At 36.6% G+C, this 18379-nt stretch overlaps 1 protein-coding gene across 1 annotated transcript in view; it reads right to left on the bottom strand.

Annotated features, from left to right (window-relative positions):
• Nucleotides 1-18379, bottom strand: part of SEMA3A (semaphorin 3A) — a 170140-nt gene that overhangs the window by 16285 nt on the left and 135476 nt on the right. Inside the window, exons 10-13 of the mRNA XM_056341639.1 lie at nt 17438-17582; nt 11492-11711; nt 6229-6320; nt 3169-3210 (exon numbers count right to left, since the gene is read on the bottom strand). Coding sequence (XP_056197614.1) covers nt 3169-3210; nt 6229-6320; nt 11492-11711; nt 17438-17582 — 499 coding nt within the window. The remainder of the gene's footprint in view (nt 1-3168; nt 3211-6228; nt 6321-11491; nt 11712-17437; nt 17583-18379) is intronic.

Raw genomic sequence — 18379 nt, 5'->3', positions numbered from 1 at the left:
AAATGCAGCCTTTCCCTAGAAGTCAGGCAAAGAGATTACTAAGAATCTTCTATTTGCAATTAAAAAAGAAAAAGAAAGAAGATGAAAAAATGTCATGCTTAAAAAGAACTTAGGCAGCATATTAAAAGGTATTTTAAGAAGCATGAGGTTTAAATAGTACTTCATTTAATTTCATGTCTTGAAAAGTAACTGATGCAGAATAGTTCAGGGGCTATTTAAGTGACATATCCATTTTGAGCTGGTCCTTTCTACATGCTCACTATGGACAGAAATGGCAAATGTGAATAAAATTCAGTACTTTGTGAAAAATACTATAGAAGTAATCACTAAAATCTTTCTGAAGTTCTTTTCCTTGCCTTTGACTAAGAATCTTACGGAGGAAAACCAAAAGCTCTTTGTAGCAGTTCACCAGTCAAGAAGCTGGCCTGTATCAGCCGAGGATCTCCTTGGATCTCCCCCATCTTACCAGAAATCCAGTGGCTTTTTGAAGCAGACAATCACAGACCTGACCCTGAGAAAAAGATGAGAGCTTGCTCCACAAGAACTCACTTTTAATTGAAAGCTAGGCATGACTTTTTGGCTTGCTTCCACATTTGTAGTTCAGAGGGAAAATTACGGAGCCCGCCCCCCCCCCCCTCCCCCCCCCCCCCCCCCAGCCCAACAGGCTGAGAGCCAAATGGTAGCCAGGGGCTCCCTGTGCAAGCCTGTCTCCCACTAGAATAGTGAATTTAGGCAGCTGTAGGATGTTCCAGTGGCTCTAGGATGCTGTCCTCTAAAGGCTTGTGTCTATCACCAGCTGTGCATAAGTTTGTTGAGGTGATAAGGTTACACAAGCCTAAGGCTCTGAACACAATCAGAAGGGATACATAGCTTCACTGAGAAAATAAAATTTCTCTGAGTTAAAGACAGAAGCATTGAGAAAGACTGTAAAAAGTTTTAGTCTTGCACATAAAGACTAGATTTCCTTACTCAAAATCACTCTCGCTCAAGGGCCAAATTCATACTCAGAGAGAGACACGGGAGCTGTAGAGGTCTATATAATTCAAAACTCAAGTGAAGTTCTGCCTCTGAAGAGCTTTGAGATTTTGGTCTTTAGGAAAAGAAGTAATTTGTAACATACCATATTGGCACAATGGCAAAAGAGGTAGCTTTGACCCACCAGTGTAGCAAAACATTTTAAACCAAGAAGAAACAGCTTGTACCACATTTTTAGAATTGGATGAAAGAATTGTTAGTGAAAAAACTAAAACAAAGTGATTGCTTTAGAGTTATTCAATAAGATATGTTGGTTTTACTGTTTACATTTCATGCTCCCGCTTTCTACAATGCCTAGAATTATCATGCTGTTATATGAAAACCATCCTGCCTATCAGAACACAATGAAAAAAGTGTTTGAGTTATAGAACTACAGTATTTTTAAATCATAAGTATAAAATGGAAACATGTTGTTATATACTTATTTGATACAAAGACACCGTGCCAAAAGCTGTCATACTGTATCATGATTCTGTCACTTTTAGCCTGAGGTTGGTTGATTTTTCATGAGCTTAATTCTGCCTGAAAAACTTGTGGTTTATGCTCTTTTTTAGTGTTAAACAAGTTTAGCAGTATAAATTTGTTTTCAAAAGACTCAGGAAAAATTGTAATCTCTCCTGAATAACTAAAGATGCTTTGAAGAACAAGTATGAAAATGCATGGTCCACCATCAAATATGATTGGCTGCTTTAAGGGAATCTACTTATAAAAATAATCCAAAGCAGAGCATTTTGGTATGATGTGAACATATATACAACTTGACAGGTTTGTTTTTAAATATCCCAGCATTCAATAGTACATTTTTTTTTGTCCTGCCATTATTGTTGTTTTAGGTGGTAAACTATGTTAGAAGTGTTCTCAAAATGTTTTCTGTCAAAGACGTGACTGTTTTCAGACAACTTTCCCAAATACTGTGAATTCTGAATTAAATATGCAGCATTTCAAACATAATACTGGGCTCTGTCCATTACAGAATGAATTCAACTTCTGTTCAATATTGTATAGAGTGAGGTACATGAATTAACTCAATCTTATTTGTAACACACCAAATTTTTAGTGTACCCAGTCCTAGAAGTAATACCAAATCCTTTCTTTACTGACAATGACATTAATGGAAAAGTGAATGAGTGTGAATAAGTTGCTTATATTTACCCAATTAGGCTCCAAATCAACAGAAATACAGGGGTGTGGGGTGGGGAAGTTTTATTATGTTAAATTTGATGTTAAATTTTATGACTCGGACTCCTTAGACAGGAAATGACAACAGCTGGGATCCATCTACTTAATTCCAGGCAGAGCTGGAAGATATGCCCCTAATACCCACTTCGCTCCTGGACTACAACCCAATATTCTTTGCACAACTACATAATTCACCAGCTGCTTCACAAAAAAGTCTAATAATAATTGCCCATATTTGCTCAGAAATGCAGGAATCACCTTTACTGTAAATCAGACAAAACTTTACCTACACCCACTGAGAAGTCCAATTCATTTTAGTTATGGTCTGCTCTACAATGAAGGCTATACTACATATCTTTTCTTTAAGAAGTTAGTGTACTCAACAGGAAGTAGGAAATACAAATTCTGGAGTCTGAAACCCATATCCTAACCGTGTCACTGAATCAGAAGGCCATCGAAAATTTGGACTTAAATTACATCTACCCTCTTTATTAAAGCCGAATGGTGCACGACCAGAAATGGAATGGGCATTGGGCAGAAAGACGGGAGGATGTCTCATTTCCCATCTTTGCTTTCACTATCTGCATTTTATCCAATACTATTCCTACAGGCACAAGAACTAGTCCCATTAAAGTAATGGACCATGTCTGGCCACTCCCTTTGAACAGTTTCTCTGTCATGTCAACATGCCATAATGTGTTGGGTTTTTTTTCTAGAGAGCCTCCAGACTCCAGACCAGTTTGTGTTTAGTTTCCACCTTACCAGTAACACAAACTAGACTTTTCCTTTCTGCTTTGCTTGTCACATTTTCCTGAGAAACTACTGATGTTTATGTAAAGGGATGTGATGCTGCTGCTGTAATTAATATGTCTCTACTGGCTGCCAAGTTACTGTCTCTAAAAGACAGAGACCAATAAATATTTAAAAGTGATTTAAAGTTTGTGCACATAGTACCTGTTTTGTGGAAATCTTCATTGCTGAAATAACAGTGGGTTCCTAAGGGGGGGTGGGAAGAAAAAAAAAGAGAGTTAAAATCTAAATTGTGCTCTATAACTCTATAAACGTAAAAATTCTGCTAGAATTCTATTTGCCCAACCTAGAAACCCTGAAATTAAACTAGACATTCATTAGTAATAGTGCTTCTTGTTTTCTGCACTACAATAATTTCTAGCTGTAAGTGAATTAGAATGCATGTACATATCTGGGTGCATCTTTGATTGCTGTGCTGATTGTAGACATATAAATTTCCATGATTATAACAGTTTCATTGTGATTACTTTGTTACTAGTTTCATATCTTGAAATTAATTTCCACACTTAATATTAAAACTACATTTAAAGAACCTCCCAAGTAATATGAAAATAATAATGGCTGTACCAAATATGTAGAAATGATGTAGATACTATATATTAAAGGTGATGACACTGAAATAAGCAACAGATTTTAACCATATCAAGGTGAAAAAAACCACTCCTGTGAAATTTTATTCATAAGAACAAGCTCTAATCCCAAGCATAAACTTGTTGACTTCAATACATTAGTCACATACAAAGAAGTTGCTCGTATTTGCAGAACACAGAACTGAAATTGGCAAGAGGTTTTTTGCAGCATGGAATACCCATTATTTAATCATCCAAATATGTCATTAGGGGAGTTACTGTTCTCTTAGCTAAGTGTACTCTTAATTACACTTATTTGTAGTAAGCAGATGTGCAACTAAAATCTATTTTCTTACATGATAGACTGTAGGAAATATTTAACAGAATGAGTGTATTTAAATCTGATTAAAAGATTGTTACACCTTTTAGGCCTAGTGGCTTGAACAGATTTTAATCTTGAGCATAAGTGGCATAATTTGGTTACAAAGTGTGCAAGTCAATTCTATATGAACTTTATTTCATCTAAAAACCTGCTATTGATCCCACGCATCATACTTTTGGCTGTGTACTTTAATAAAGTCCCTATTAAGCTTTTACACTTGTGTAGCTTTCAGCTGGCTTACCCTGAGAGAATCTGATATGGGTCAGTGGATGTTATGCATGTGGACTTGCCTTTACAAATGGGTTAATAGACCTTATATTAGAAAGCATCAATTAAGTGTAACATTTGAATGAAAATTGAACTCATTAGTCTGTTTGCTCAGGTGTTCAGAGAAATAGTGCAGAAATGGGGTTAAAAGAGGTATTTGTTATTGATATAACACATGGAAGATTTTCAGTTTTCTGGAATTATAAATGGAAAACATTGTATTCAGCACACTGCAGTTTAAGCATCAAAATACATTGTTTATGATGCACAAGACTCTTTAGTAACTAAAGAAAACTTACATTTGATTAAGGCACATGCAAAATTTGTTGCAAATTCCCTATTGAAAGACCCATTTCTTACACATACAAATTCTTATTCCACTGAAGTACATTAATGCACTCTTTAAGGCTTAAATATGTGCCAAAGGAGATAAATGAGCTTTCAAGTAGATCAGAACACTAAAATTGTTTTCTGCAATGAATAAATACACATCTGAAGTAAAGTACCAGATCTGAATTTGCTATTAACCATTCTACTTGTGTGAAGCCTTTCTGAAATAAAACTTTCACTCCATTTATTTTCTTTCTTTTATATTTCTCTGATCTCCTTTAGCTTGGCACTTCTTCATTTAGGGAAGAGACTCATAAATTATCAACAATTGCCAAATTACCCTGCATTAATGTAATGACTTTTGCGTGTATAAAAAAGAAGAAAAAAGCTGGGAGCCACAAATTACTTGTCTCATTTTTTCCTCATAGTTTCTACTTTATTTTGCTGCTTAAAAAAAAAGAAAAGAAAGAAAAGACCCTGTATTTCTGCCCTTATAAAAAACATGGATTGCAGAAACAGAAGTATCTGTTTTCCAGTGGTATCTTGCACTCAAAACAGTGGTTTCTGTGCAAGATTGGTACCAGTAAAGGGAAGAGTGTCCATAAGAAAAAAAATAAAATAAAAAAGATATACAAGCTCTGTTTAAGTATGTTGTGTCTGTTCAGAAACTGAAGATAAATGGATGGCAACAGAGTATGATGAGGACATGGTGGCTGGGCCCCTGTGGCAGGTTTGGAGCACAGTCCTTGTTAGCACATCAGGAGTGGGACCACACGACATGGGGCTCTCTGAGCATGCCAGAATCATCTTCATGCTGTCAGATTAACCTCACACTCCCAGCTAGGTATCAACCCCACAAAAGCCTGGATCTTGTGAAATGGTGCCATAAAACCGGCACTGACAAAAAGAATAACATGGGGAATGTAAATGATTCGTTGTTGTGTACGAAACACAAGACATCCCTGGGTTCTGTCTGGAAAGTGTTTGAAAGGTTTACTCAGCCTCAACTTGCAGGAGTGCCTGTGGGATGCCTTACTTTTTAGGTAGCTCAGATAGGAAAAATGGAAGAGACTGATTTTCACGAGAAAGTACTAAAAATTAGGGGGTGTTTATGGTGTCTTGTGTCAAACCATGAAAATGATACCCTAAAGTCACCTTTAAAAACATAAACACTTCCTTTGCTTCTCAGATTGTTAGGCATAAGAAATCTGTGCGGATCACCCTTTTTTTTTTTTTTTTTTTTTTTTTCTAAACTATCATCCTAGTTACATTATGCTGACAGTCTGAAGAGTGTTAAGAGTTGATGCAATTATATAATTTGTGTGCATATCTCTGTGGGAGAAAACAGACAGGCATTATTCCCAAACTTGCACAGATACACACTTAACTATAGCATGTAACAGTTCTAAGGCTGAGAGATACTAATTTACTTTTTAAACCACAAAACAAGAGCTCAGAATGCAATGTCTTTTATCATTAACCTCCAGCTAGCACTGAAAGTTTCAAGGTTTATTTTTACTAGTGTCTAGGTCTCTAAATGACAAGCTAATTAGAGGACTATGCCAGGCTATTCCTTGGCTAGACTGCAAGTGGTTTAGTTCACAGCTGTCCACAGCAAAATCTACAACCTGACACTTGAAATTTAGCTGCACTTACCCGAAAGACTGTCATTTCTTCCAGCAAGACTTCCTCTAATTCATGCCAAGTCTCCTTAGGAATTGAAACCACTTTAAGAACTGTTCCAATATCTTGAAAAGGAAACACAAAAAAAGGAAAAAAAAACCCACCAAAACTAAACAACCCATGCTTTCAGGTGCTTAAGATGCATAACTCAGTTTCAGAGGAGCCAGAGTTTCTTGTAGTATATAATTATTTCATGTATAAAGACTGTGAAGCTACATATCTCTAAGCACTAGTTGTTCAAAATACCAACCGCTATTGAAAATAACCTAGAATAACACTGAATTTCAGTAGGACATTTCACTGAAGTCTTTCAATTATCAAAATGCAACAAAGAAGATAAATACTACTATAGTTATTAAAGAATGAAAAGGACTGAAATACTATTTAAGTGACAGTATAAAATGACAGATGTTTCAGGCATTTAATTCAGGGAAATGCACTAAATTTACCCAGGCATGTTTTATTGCCCATTTTGAATATGATGTTTGTCATTCTTAAAATGCATGTGAAGATGCTGTCAGAAGGCTCAGTTTGGATATAAAAACATCTGGACAAATGTTGTTAGACAGATGAAGCTGTTAGATCTCTTAAGTACATGTGATCTTCCCTGTGTCAAACAAAGTACCTAAGATGTATAAGCCCCTTAAGGCATCTGCATTTCTTTGTGTGTTAGATACTGGTCTTTGCTGAGGGGTAAAAAGCAATACAAATTGTATCTTCTGTTTAGATATACATGTGTGCCAGCATTTTAATACTATATCCATTTACATTCTTGGAGTTCTGCTATTGGCTTTAACATCAACAGGGCCAACGCTTGAAATTCCTGAGCCATATTGTGAATATGGCTGAGACTTAAGACCATCTTTATGAGACTTTACAGCTGCATCTGTGATTTATTTAGATGTTTCCCTGAGCAGAATTTTCAGGGAACAACAACAACAACAAAAAATCATTTCTAGGTTGGTACAAATCACTGCAGACTCTCTGGAATGGAAACATTCTGTATGCAAATTTTCTTTTTAACCAGCCAAATGTAGTGCCATGTAAATGTGTCACAGCAATAACAACTACGTCCTTGAGGACTTTTCATGTTGCACGTTCTACAGCAGTAGTAGTTTAGGAAAAGATAAGGCATTTTAAGTGGATAAAATTCTCAAAGCAACGGAATTATAAAGGTCAACATTCTCAAAACCAGAATTAATCAATTTCACAAAATCAAAACATATTTTGTATGTGTACATATTTGTGTGTGTTAGTTGAAATGGCTGATTGAAAAGATGACAACTCTACATTGAAAATACATATGGAATTGAATCAGATTACACATTGAAAATGTTTTTATAACTACCTTAAAGCTATTGATTTCACAAGAAAATTCCAGTACTTCAAATTCTTTACATGAATTTGGATTAAAATACTCTAGATATCCTAGAATATCCTGTAGAACTGAGATTTTGATTTTTCCATCTGCTCCCTTTTAAGCAGATACTGGTTTCTAAACCTGTATTTTGGAATTCTATTAAGAAGTGAATATTTTCCCCACAAAATATATGAATCACTGTTTCATTAATCACAAACCCATAGATTTTTCTTTTTCTAAAGAAGAAAATAACAGTTGTTTCTTAAAACAAGAACAATAACAAAGCAAGCACAACTTTCTATTTATTTAGGCACCTACATGTACAAAGTAAGCTAGTAAAATAACTAGGTAAGTTGTTTTGGAATTGGTTTTCATTATGGTTACTGCTACTAATTGAACATATTTAATTCAAGAAATACTGAGAACAATACAGAACAAATGCAATATAAAATTTAAAACAAAAAGAAAAAAATTCACACTTCTTCAATAAAGTACTTCAGAACAACAGATAATTTAGCATTATTTGTATCTGTAATTTAATGGATGAGTTCATTTCCCTAATTATCCTGATAATTTGATGACTGTGGGTTTGAGAAAAATACATTGTATGAGTAAAATAAAAGAACTCTGGTCTAGTAAATATAACAGTGTAGCAATGTGTCATGACTGCAGTCTGTGTTGCACTATGACTGTCCTCAGTCACAATCCATCAAACGCCATATTCGAGAAATAAAGATAAAAGAGCACTAGGGAAACTGTGGAGCCTGCATGGGCACTGAGCAGACATCAGTTCCCCACATAATGCTGTTTCAACAAAAGGTCTGACTTTTAAGCGGATCCTGCAACAATTACAGCCGCTTGATGCTCAAGAAAGCCTCTGAGGTCAAAGATACACTGTGTTAATCACTACGGAGACTCTGGTCAGGCCACAGGTACCGAAGTGGGGCTTTATCTGAGTTCTAGATCAAATTTTGCAGAGTAGTATTTCAAACAATTTCACACAAATGGAATCAGGCTTCTCCTTTAGGATCAATAGGCTCTGCTCAGTAAGATAAGATTACTGTTATTAATTTGCTTTACTGACAGATGTACCTTGACTGTGCCAAATGATCCCAAACATCAGACACTCAGGATATGCATTAAGTGCATATCTTAAATCCTGTTTCTTTCTGATATAATTTCAAGCATGCCGATATGATACTATTTCCATTGTGAAACATGCTGGTACAATCACAGTGGGAAAGAAACTACTGGGCTAGATTTCACCCACAGGAAAGGAAAATGTGACCACACTGGGTGGCTATTAATTATGTTGTGTTCAATTATCATCAGTTATTCAATGAAAATGGGGGGGAAAAAAAAGGTATTTCTTCAACATACTGAAGTTCAACAGCATGTGGGAATAATGTAGATTGCCGCAACAGCAATGGGAAAATATAGAGAAAGGTATCTAATCTGATGGGACAGACCTACCCAGAAAAACCTAGTCATACCCCAGAGAGCTTAATTCTGGGTTTGCCATAGGTTTAGATCATCAAGTGGGAAACTGGACTATGACTAGAGTCCCTAATCTGCTCCCCAGTTTGTTTGCTTGGGGAAGATGTAATGTGCACTGATTGTGTATCGCTTTCTGGTTCCTTTGACTTTGACCAGCCGGCTCAGTGCGGCTTTCTGGCAGAAGGCAGGCAGGGCCTCAGTTCTGCCCCTTCCCCCCACTCCCCCTCCCACCCCCCACATGTGGAGGATGCCCTGTCCTCATTCCGAAAGCTGCAGTGAGGCCAGTGAGCTCAGAGGAGCATGGAGCCTGTTTTGTGCCTCAGCTCCAAGCACAGGTGTTGTAACGCCTGTTTTTGTCCTATGTGGGTACAAACTCCTGCTGGAAGAACAATTTATGCAGACAAAAGTAGTATTTCAAGAAAGAATAACACTCTGCACTTACAAAGCTGGGGGTTTGGTGCCGAAATCTCTTTTGGCTAATGCAGTTAATAAATATTTAATACTTTTCTTACAGTTCTTGGGCACAACCATCAGCAGTGGTGCATGGGATCCAGAGCACTTACCACACACCTGAATATTAGCGGTTTCGGGAATGAAGTGAATGCCTAAATTCCCAACAGAAAAGTAAGAGCTAGGTATCACTGAGGGTCTTTCAGAGGGAGAGCTTGCCTCACTAATTTAGATAAGAACCACTATAGGTAATGATAACTATCTAAAAGCTATAGCTCAGGTTTACAAGTCTTCCTGTACTGCCTGAAAAACAGGAACTTCTGCGTAACTCTTCATCTTACTCTAATAGAGGTTTTGAAGAAAGTGCAATGAATCTCTCTCTGGAAGTACTTCTCTCTTTCCCTTGCAGAAGCCAATACATCTTTCATAGACTGAATGCCAAATTTTGGTGAGATAAATGCCACCTCTTGTGCTCAAGATGTAGACATAAATCAACTCCTCATGTTTCTTCAGCATCATACTGTGGATGCTTAAGGGCTTGTTCCCTCACATCACAGCCAAGTGGAATACTGCTGTTACATTTTTTCTGGGCTGAATCAGGTCAGAGAACATCCATTGAAAGGCACAAAACACTGCCAGTTGTAGATGGCACTGAAGTCTCTAATATGTGATGGAAAATATACGTGTTGTCTAAAATCAAATAAAACTGCTTTTCGATGTTTTATGGAAGAACATATTGTAGCACTGGTATCTAATAACTCAGTTCACATCTTTAAAGAGCTGGGACACTCTGCAGAGATGCATTTCCTGCAATAAATGTTCCAAATTGCTATGCATGCACTGTGTTTGGTATACAAAGCTTCATCAGCTCTCAGTTTACTCATAATATATTTCAGACATCAACATGAAAGAAAGTTTGAGATTTATTGCTCTGGAAATCTGACCTCATGTCTAGAGGACCAGAACTCTACTTAAAGCAAGTCAAAAATTGGACTGTTATCAGACAGACAGATGGGTATTTTTTGGTCCAAAGCTGAAAAGAACCTGGGATTTGGTTTGATTTGTTTTGGCTACATGATGCCAATGTCTAATTACTAGCAATTATGTTCAACAGATGTTTAAAATACTTTTATTCAACATAACTGAAACACCAGTCAACTAATGAAAATCTTCAAAGGTGAAGAAGTAGATCCACCAACTGCTAACCAGCATAGCTCTGAAGCCACCAAACTCAGGCAAATGGATATCAGCTCATTTCTGGCCACTGCTGTTTCTCATTCTTACCTTCCTGGAAAAAAATGTCTTTTCTGAGTGCACATTTCCGCTTTCATAAAATGCCCAAGCTTTATGATTCCACAAATGCTTTGGAAAGGATATCAAGTTTTATGTTTGAATATCAGCTCTTCTTGAAACACTTTGTGTGTGCCAGATACCTTCATCTTAAGTAAAATGATGCACTCTTCTGGCTCAAGAGCTGGCCATTTTAAGGCAATACTTGAAATACCTGAAAGGCACACAAGACATTTCCCATACCTGGATACTTGCCTAATTGATGTTAATACTTCTTATGCTGCACTTCATAATGGGTACCTCAAAGCCCTCATTTTAATACTAAATTATAACTAATAAGGCAAGATATTTCTAATAAAATTCCCTAATAACAGCAGTTGAAAAGAGAGTGGTTTGATCTTAATCCAGTTGGCAAAGCTCCTAAAGAATTAAGCTATGCAGGTTGTAGCCTGAACCAGTATCAGCAAATATATGTAAAAAAGACCTCCCTGCCCCACTCCCAGTTTTGAGTCTTGTCCCAAATTTTCACAGGTGTACACTGTTCTGTCAATGTTCTGTCTTTCAGAGTATGAAATTTTATCTGGTCTTTGTCTCCATAATGCCTGGAGGAGGATACAGTGTAAAGTCAAGACTTCTCACCTGTGCCAATGAACATCACATCATATTGGCCATCTTCTGCATCTACTCGATCTACTACTATCTGTGTGAACTGGTAATCCACATCTGTTTTGATCATGATTGGACGGTTGTTGATGGGGAATACCGGGTTATACATAGCTGGATGACTTCTTGCAAATGTTATAACTTCATCAGGAAGGTCCTTGGTGGAATCAAAGCCTCCAAATGTTTTACTGGGACACTGGAAATAAAGGAAACGTTTGACATTTTGTTATCAATCACTAGAAAAAGCATTAGAAATCTGTTTCATTACAATAATCCCAGCTGCTGCAGTCTCTATTTAAATATGTCAGGGGATCTAAGTGTTTCATGATGGGCAGCAAATGTTAATCCTGTCACTAAAAGTCTCTTTTTTTTCATTTTGTATTTAAATCAATATGGTTAACAGAATGCAAATGAACTTTATACATAACTTTTCTTAGCACTATGCAGTGCAAAAGCGTTTTCAGTCATTCACTGATTAGTTTTAGACTTTAACTGGCAGAAGGAAGAATTCCTGAGTTATCCAAAATCATTCAATATGACGTAAGCCATTTCAGTACCCGGTTATGTATTCAACAGAAAGTTAATTAATTATGTCACCATCTTCGTTTCAAAGTATTGTCTTCAGAAGTTGTCTGGAAGTCAGCTCCTCTCTGAAGAACCAAATCCTTAAATGTTGAGACAACTCCCTGTTCTACTGACTTTTTGAACTCTTGCTTGTCTCAACAAACCCGTGTCATCTGTGTAGTCCCAATAACGTGGCTCCTGTTACACTAAATCAAATCAAATGAATCATCTCCTAAAGGTATCCATTGATTCTAAAGAAAGCCTCCTCTGTGTATTGCTGATGATACTGTTCATGTGAAGGTAGGTGAGAAGAGTCTCACTAAATAACTGAAATAACTCCTCAGTGTTGCACACTGTGCAGTAAGAGAAAAGTTGGTGTCCCCTTGGCATTAATCTGGTCCGCATGAAGTAACACGGTAAAGAGCCCCTTTGCTCCCTTACATAGCTGTGGGTGGGCCAGACAGTTTTGCCTCTAAACTGTGAAAAACCGAGGGTTCTGCTTTTCACATTCTGCTCACATTTTCCCAATGTGAGCAAAAAATAAAGGCTGAAAAGGGAAGGAGAGGTAAGACCACAGCTTTGGTAGCCACAGCAGTATTCCTCCATGTTCACGTACCACATATCCCCATGGAGACACTCAAGAACTGTGGCTAATCACCACCATTTGCCCTCATTTCATCTGCAGAACTGGTTAGTATTTTATGAACAATTAGACGTTACTTTAACATAAGTATTAGCAGTGTGTTAGTAATGTTGCATGGATGAAGAAAATGAGACACAATGGCATTAAATCACCAGTCCAAAGATATTTGGCAAAGAACTTGTTGTCCCCCACTCCTAACCTGTTCAGATACCTACTTAAGACATATAAAAATTCTGAAACCCGGTTGACAATAGTTACGCTTGTGGCATCTGAACATGAAATATAAACAGCTGGTGCTAAAATGCCCTATATAATTTGCCCTTTATATCCACATATAAAATATCTTCCAATTAAATTAAAAACCTAGAGGACAACATCTTATTAACCAAAAATCCAGACCTTGCAGGATGCTCAGCAGAATAAATCAATTGTCTTTGCTGTCACCTTGATTCAAATTATTAATAATTCATCAGAAATTAAATTAAAAAATCAATGTTGTCAAAAAGAGTTTTTGTTATACTCAGCACAGGGACGCTTCTAGCATGGACATATGAAGTGCAAATTGTCCCTTTATGGCTTATTTGTTAGTAATCAAATTCCTGCATTCGGTTCCATTCCATGGTATGGAAAGAAGGAAGAGAGGGAGTGAGAATATTTGATTAATGTGTGTGGAGCAGACTAAGCAGAGAGCAAGTTAGTTCTCTATTGTGTCAACATTTTTTCAGCCTTTTTATTATTACACTTTCTTGCTTTCTTGTATTGAAATATTACAAAGAGAAAATCAGATAGGCTTTTTATAACCATTGGCCAAACCATTGTCTGTCTAAAAAATTGTGTTTAAAATTCTACACTTAAATTTTTAGTTCGCTTTATATCTTCATTAATATTCTAACTACAGTTCAATACTAATTACTCAGATTAATTAGATAATGATTAATTAGATAATATATGTAAAGTGCTTCAAGTATAAAAATCACTACACAAGAACTAAGTATTGTTAATTGCAGCTGGGCAAACACTAAAAACCCCAGTAAATAAATATTCATTTCAATTTTAAGTAAATGAATTTCAGCTGTGTTTCAGTTGCTTGAATATTTATTTTCTGGCTCATTTTCTAACAATGGATTTTACTTGCAGCAATGTTGACCAAGATATATATTATGCAGAATTAATGTCATAATTCTGTGTGTCTAAATGAGACTCCCAATTGTGAGAGCCAGACTGCTCCTTGGATCCCATGCTTTTCTGAGAATAAAAAAATGACAGTAACTTTGTGTCTTTGTGTCTGAAGTTTAAAGTGCATTACCTGAACTATGCTGTGGCTCACATTCATCCCACCCCAGTTCAGGAAACTGACGCAGATGAAATCAAACTCTTATTGCTATCACTCCCTCCCTTTTCAATGGAATGAAATGGGCACCATCAGTAAGTGAAGTTTAGCACATCCATAGTCCAAATTGCTTGCAGAAGAATTTAAACTCACATAAAGTCAGAGATACAACAGAATAATGGAATAGGACAGAATAGAATAGTTGTCCTGAGGAGGAAAGTCTTGTTATGTTTACTTATGTTATGGTTACAAAAGCAGGATACACAACAAAGACATTATCTTTGATGCTAATGACAGCAAAAATGCTTTTGATATTAGTGGGTCTAGGTCAAGCTAATTGGCAAGGCACTTCACCAGTACTCGTGTTTATATACCTAATCAATACCACTGATAGAGGGAAATAGAAAGTTTTCAGATGCCAAAAGACAAGCATGAATAGAAATACTCTGAAAAAGTTGGAGAAATGAGCTCGATCTTGGATTCAAATAGAATCACAGAACTCTTGCATTTAACATCCACTTCCACTTGCTGGTCCCCAGTATGCCATGTCAGGGGTTCTGATCAGTCAGGAGGCATTAACTAAGCTATCCCCTAACTGGCCTATTAGGGAATCCAATAGCTACATTTCAGCAGGAACCAGAAGTGCTTTGGTCATAACTGAAGACAGATCTTTGGTACCATGAAGCAGAAAAAACTTGAGCTCTGCAGCTGAATTCACAGAAAGTCAGATATGAATGTACCTCATTCAAGATTAGGTATATATATTAAAATCCTCCCTCTTCTTCCAAATATTGGTAAAACTTTCAAAAAAAAAAAAAGAAAAAATGTTCTATAGAATTTAAAGTAAAAATCCTGGCAACTCCTTCATAAAATGTGAAGCTGATGTAGAATCCTTTACAACATCTTCTAACTTTAAAAAAAACCAACATTAACTCCCTTTTCTTTACTTGGGCATGTCATAAGATGCTCAAGAAGTGTACTGGCACCTCACCAGTTAAATTCCTCAGGTAATTCAGCACTGTTTAACTGCAGTGTGATCTGGAACTAAAGCACTGTAAGAAGATCAAGTTTTGTTTCTCCCTTCCCTTTCCCCATTTCTTGGAAAGGGAAGCCACAAATCTGACATCTAAAGGAACTTCAAAAACCTTCCTTCTTTATTCTCAACAGGTCTACAAGCCATTGAGAATGCATCCAATTTTATCACTTTAGAAACAGAAAGTTTCTTTTCAGCCAGAAATGTTTCTCATTTTAAAATTCAGTTTTTTCCTACTAATACATCAGAATTACTTTAGCAACTGTGAGGAGGGGAAAAAATCTTTTTCAAAGTGATAGACACTAGGATTAGAGTCACTGGCAGTGGACTAGGAGAAGATGATGGCCTCAGCCACTCTTTAATTAACATGATTTACAGTGGCACGGCCCCTTGCACTACATAACACGTCTGCAGGGCTATGTAGAAATGTATAATTTGGGATCATATTCACACTCAGGCAAGAAAACCGTTTACAATTTAATCTGAACATCTTCTCACTTTGAAATCTTAGTGTAAGTATGTTATAGTGAATTGTAAGAGTAAAAAGCACTCTAAGAGGGTAGCCAGAAAAAAAAAAAAACAAACTACCCCTGTGTGCAACAACTGTATTTCCCTACTTCAGTTAAAGATCTGGTGGCTTAGGTCACTCAGTCACTTTGTGTCTGGATTTGGGTCCTTGTTTTTCTGCTTGTTCTTGGGAATTTGATCAAGTCATTATTCTCCTGTGTAGATCTCAGTTCAAGACCTTCAGACAAGTCTTGGAGTAACTCACAGACTCTGAGTCAGGCAGAACTGCATTGCCAGTCTCTAGGGCAAATATTTGAGTTGTGCATTCAGAATCTCCATAGAGCTGCATCCGATCTCTGCTGAGGAATGAATGTAACAGAGACACTGTGCAGCAGTCCTTTAGCCCAGTCTATTTCTGTGATAGAAACCTGTAACCTTCTTCTTTGTCTGTAGTTTTACATATTATCTGTTATTTGCTTTTGTTTAGAAAGGTTAATCAATACTGGAATCAAAGAGGAATATAAATAAACAGAATAATGAACACTAACTTATTAAGTCTGTGAGACCGAAAAGCAGATGACATTAGCTATACAAGAAATACCAAAAAGAGCTACTCATTCACATTTTCCTCAGGGATGTAAAACAATACAACTTCAAAAAAAACCACTCTGACATATCAGCATTAACTAAAGTAATTAAAAAAAAAAAAAAGTTCAGCATCAAATGAGAAATGAAACTTCTCCCATGCTGCACAGATTGTATTTTAACTCTGGAAAAAATTAGGAATCCCTTTAGCAGTCATAGTGAGGGAGTGAGGAGTGCTGAGGAATCTGGCTGTCAGGGAACCACTGTTTTCTTTTGCTTAGGAAGTAATTTTCATTAGACTGAGCATATATATTGTCCAACTGCTGGAGAACAGTTGAAAGATCAGGTTTGAAAGAACAATTTCAAAACATACCAGACAAAAGTAGAAAATCTGATGATTTAAAAGAAAGGATCAAAGTTATTCCTGGCTTGTTTTGTGCTTTATATTTAAGTAGACTTTAAAAATAATATTATATACAGATACATTATTTACATTTTTACATGTACATGTATACACATATATTTAATATTCAGCAATGATATTTCAGATCTCAAATGGGCCAAGCTCATTTATACTGGTTAAGGAGGTAACTCAATGAATAAAATTAATGTCTTTTTTTTTCATAAATATCCTATCTTCTCAGACTAGTGGTAACTTTGAAGGCAGTTAAATATTTGTAGAATGTGATTACATCGGTTGGGATTGTAAATATGGATGTCTTATATACACTGATATTTTAGTCATTCACAAACTAAACCCAGAGAAATGGGATTTCAAAATCGTGGAACTTACAACTTATTATAGTCACTTTATCATCCATTGCAGAAATATCTGTCACTGTACTAGCTTTAATGTCAAGAACAATTAAGAGTTTCTTAGCAGCCAGGCAGATGGTCTGTTTTCTGTTCTTTCTCACTAAGAATGGCTCAGCAAATATTTGGAAAAAAGAAAAGTTCCAAGGATAGGATAATGCAGAGTAATTTATTAAACATTTGACATTCTGTAAAGTTCTCCAGCCATTGCTCAGACTTCTGCTGAAGTTGTTAATATGATTGCCAAAACTAAAATCCAGCTACGCAGTTTCATACTTCACAAGAAAATCAGTAAATTTTCGGCCTGGAGGAATTGTTACCTTTCCCTTCCTTTTCCTTCTCTCTTTTTGTTTCTTTCCTGGATCTCAGCTCAAGGACCATGTAATGTATGGAAATATTTTCCATAGTTTTCCCTTTTTAGATTACTATATTTATTAGGTTACTTACAGTTCCTGGCCGTGGATATGGCACTCGCCCCTGGTAGGGAACCCACTGGTAGTTTGGACCATCTCGGTGGGCATAGGGACCAAGAAATACCCTCCTCACATCAGTCATGCTGTACATACACACTGCTGACCCCTTGAAGATATTGCTAAAAATGAGGGAAGAAGAAATCAAATTAGGTTCTTTAAATTATCAGTCAGTTTAATGGAATGGAAGCGCTATGGGAATAGCAGCTTGTTGCTTTCTAATTTATTGCATGTGCTGACTATCAGAACTCTGACATGCTCTCAGAGCAATCCTAACTCACCTCCCGTGAAAGTTCAGCATAACTGATACGATCTCTCAGACATTTTCCTAAGCAGATGGCTGCTATTCCACTATTTAAAACATATTGTCCCCAGAAGGCCAAAGCCCCAATTTGAGTAAACTTCAACAGGGCTGTCCCTAGAGAACTATTCAATTCTTTCCTACACTTCGCATTTTTCTATTTTTTTTAGCAGTCTCTTCCGTCATTTGGGCAGCTCACATTGAAAATTCAGTGTTGTTCCTTACCTTGAGATTTCTTACAGAAGACAGTAAGGAATGGTAAATCTCCCTCTTCTATGCCTGTGTATCACTAGAAATATTCTTTCTGTTTAGAAACTAAAACTTTTGTCCTTCACAGAGAAATGCGGTGATGCAACTAGTGCTGGAAACCTTTCTCAGGCCAAAGCAACAAGTATAATTTTGTTCTTCATGAAAGCACAATGAAACTGAAACATTCAAATCACAGTTGTATGTGATTCAATAAGCGAACTTTTGAAAGATTGTTAAACTTTCCAGATTTCAGCAATATTTTTTACTCCTTGAGTAGCCAGTTTTGCACACCACAGATTTTCTGTTTTACCCTGCCCTTGTGTTATTTTTTCCAGGTCTGTGCGGAAAGGGCTAGAAATTCTGATCCCC

The sequence above is a fragment of the Falco biarmicus genome, chromosome 5 (assembly GCF_023638135.1).
Source record: "Falco biarmicus isolate bFalBia1 chromosome 5, bFalBia1.pri, whole genome shotgun sequence".
Classification (NCBI taxonomy): Eukaryota; Metazoa; Chordata; class Aves; order Falconiformes; family Falconidae; genus Falco; species Falco biarmicus.
This window is presented reverse-complemented; position numbering and strand designations above follow the sequence as displayed.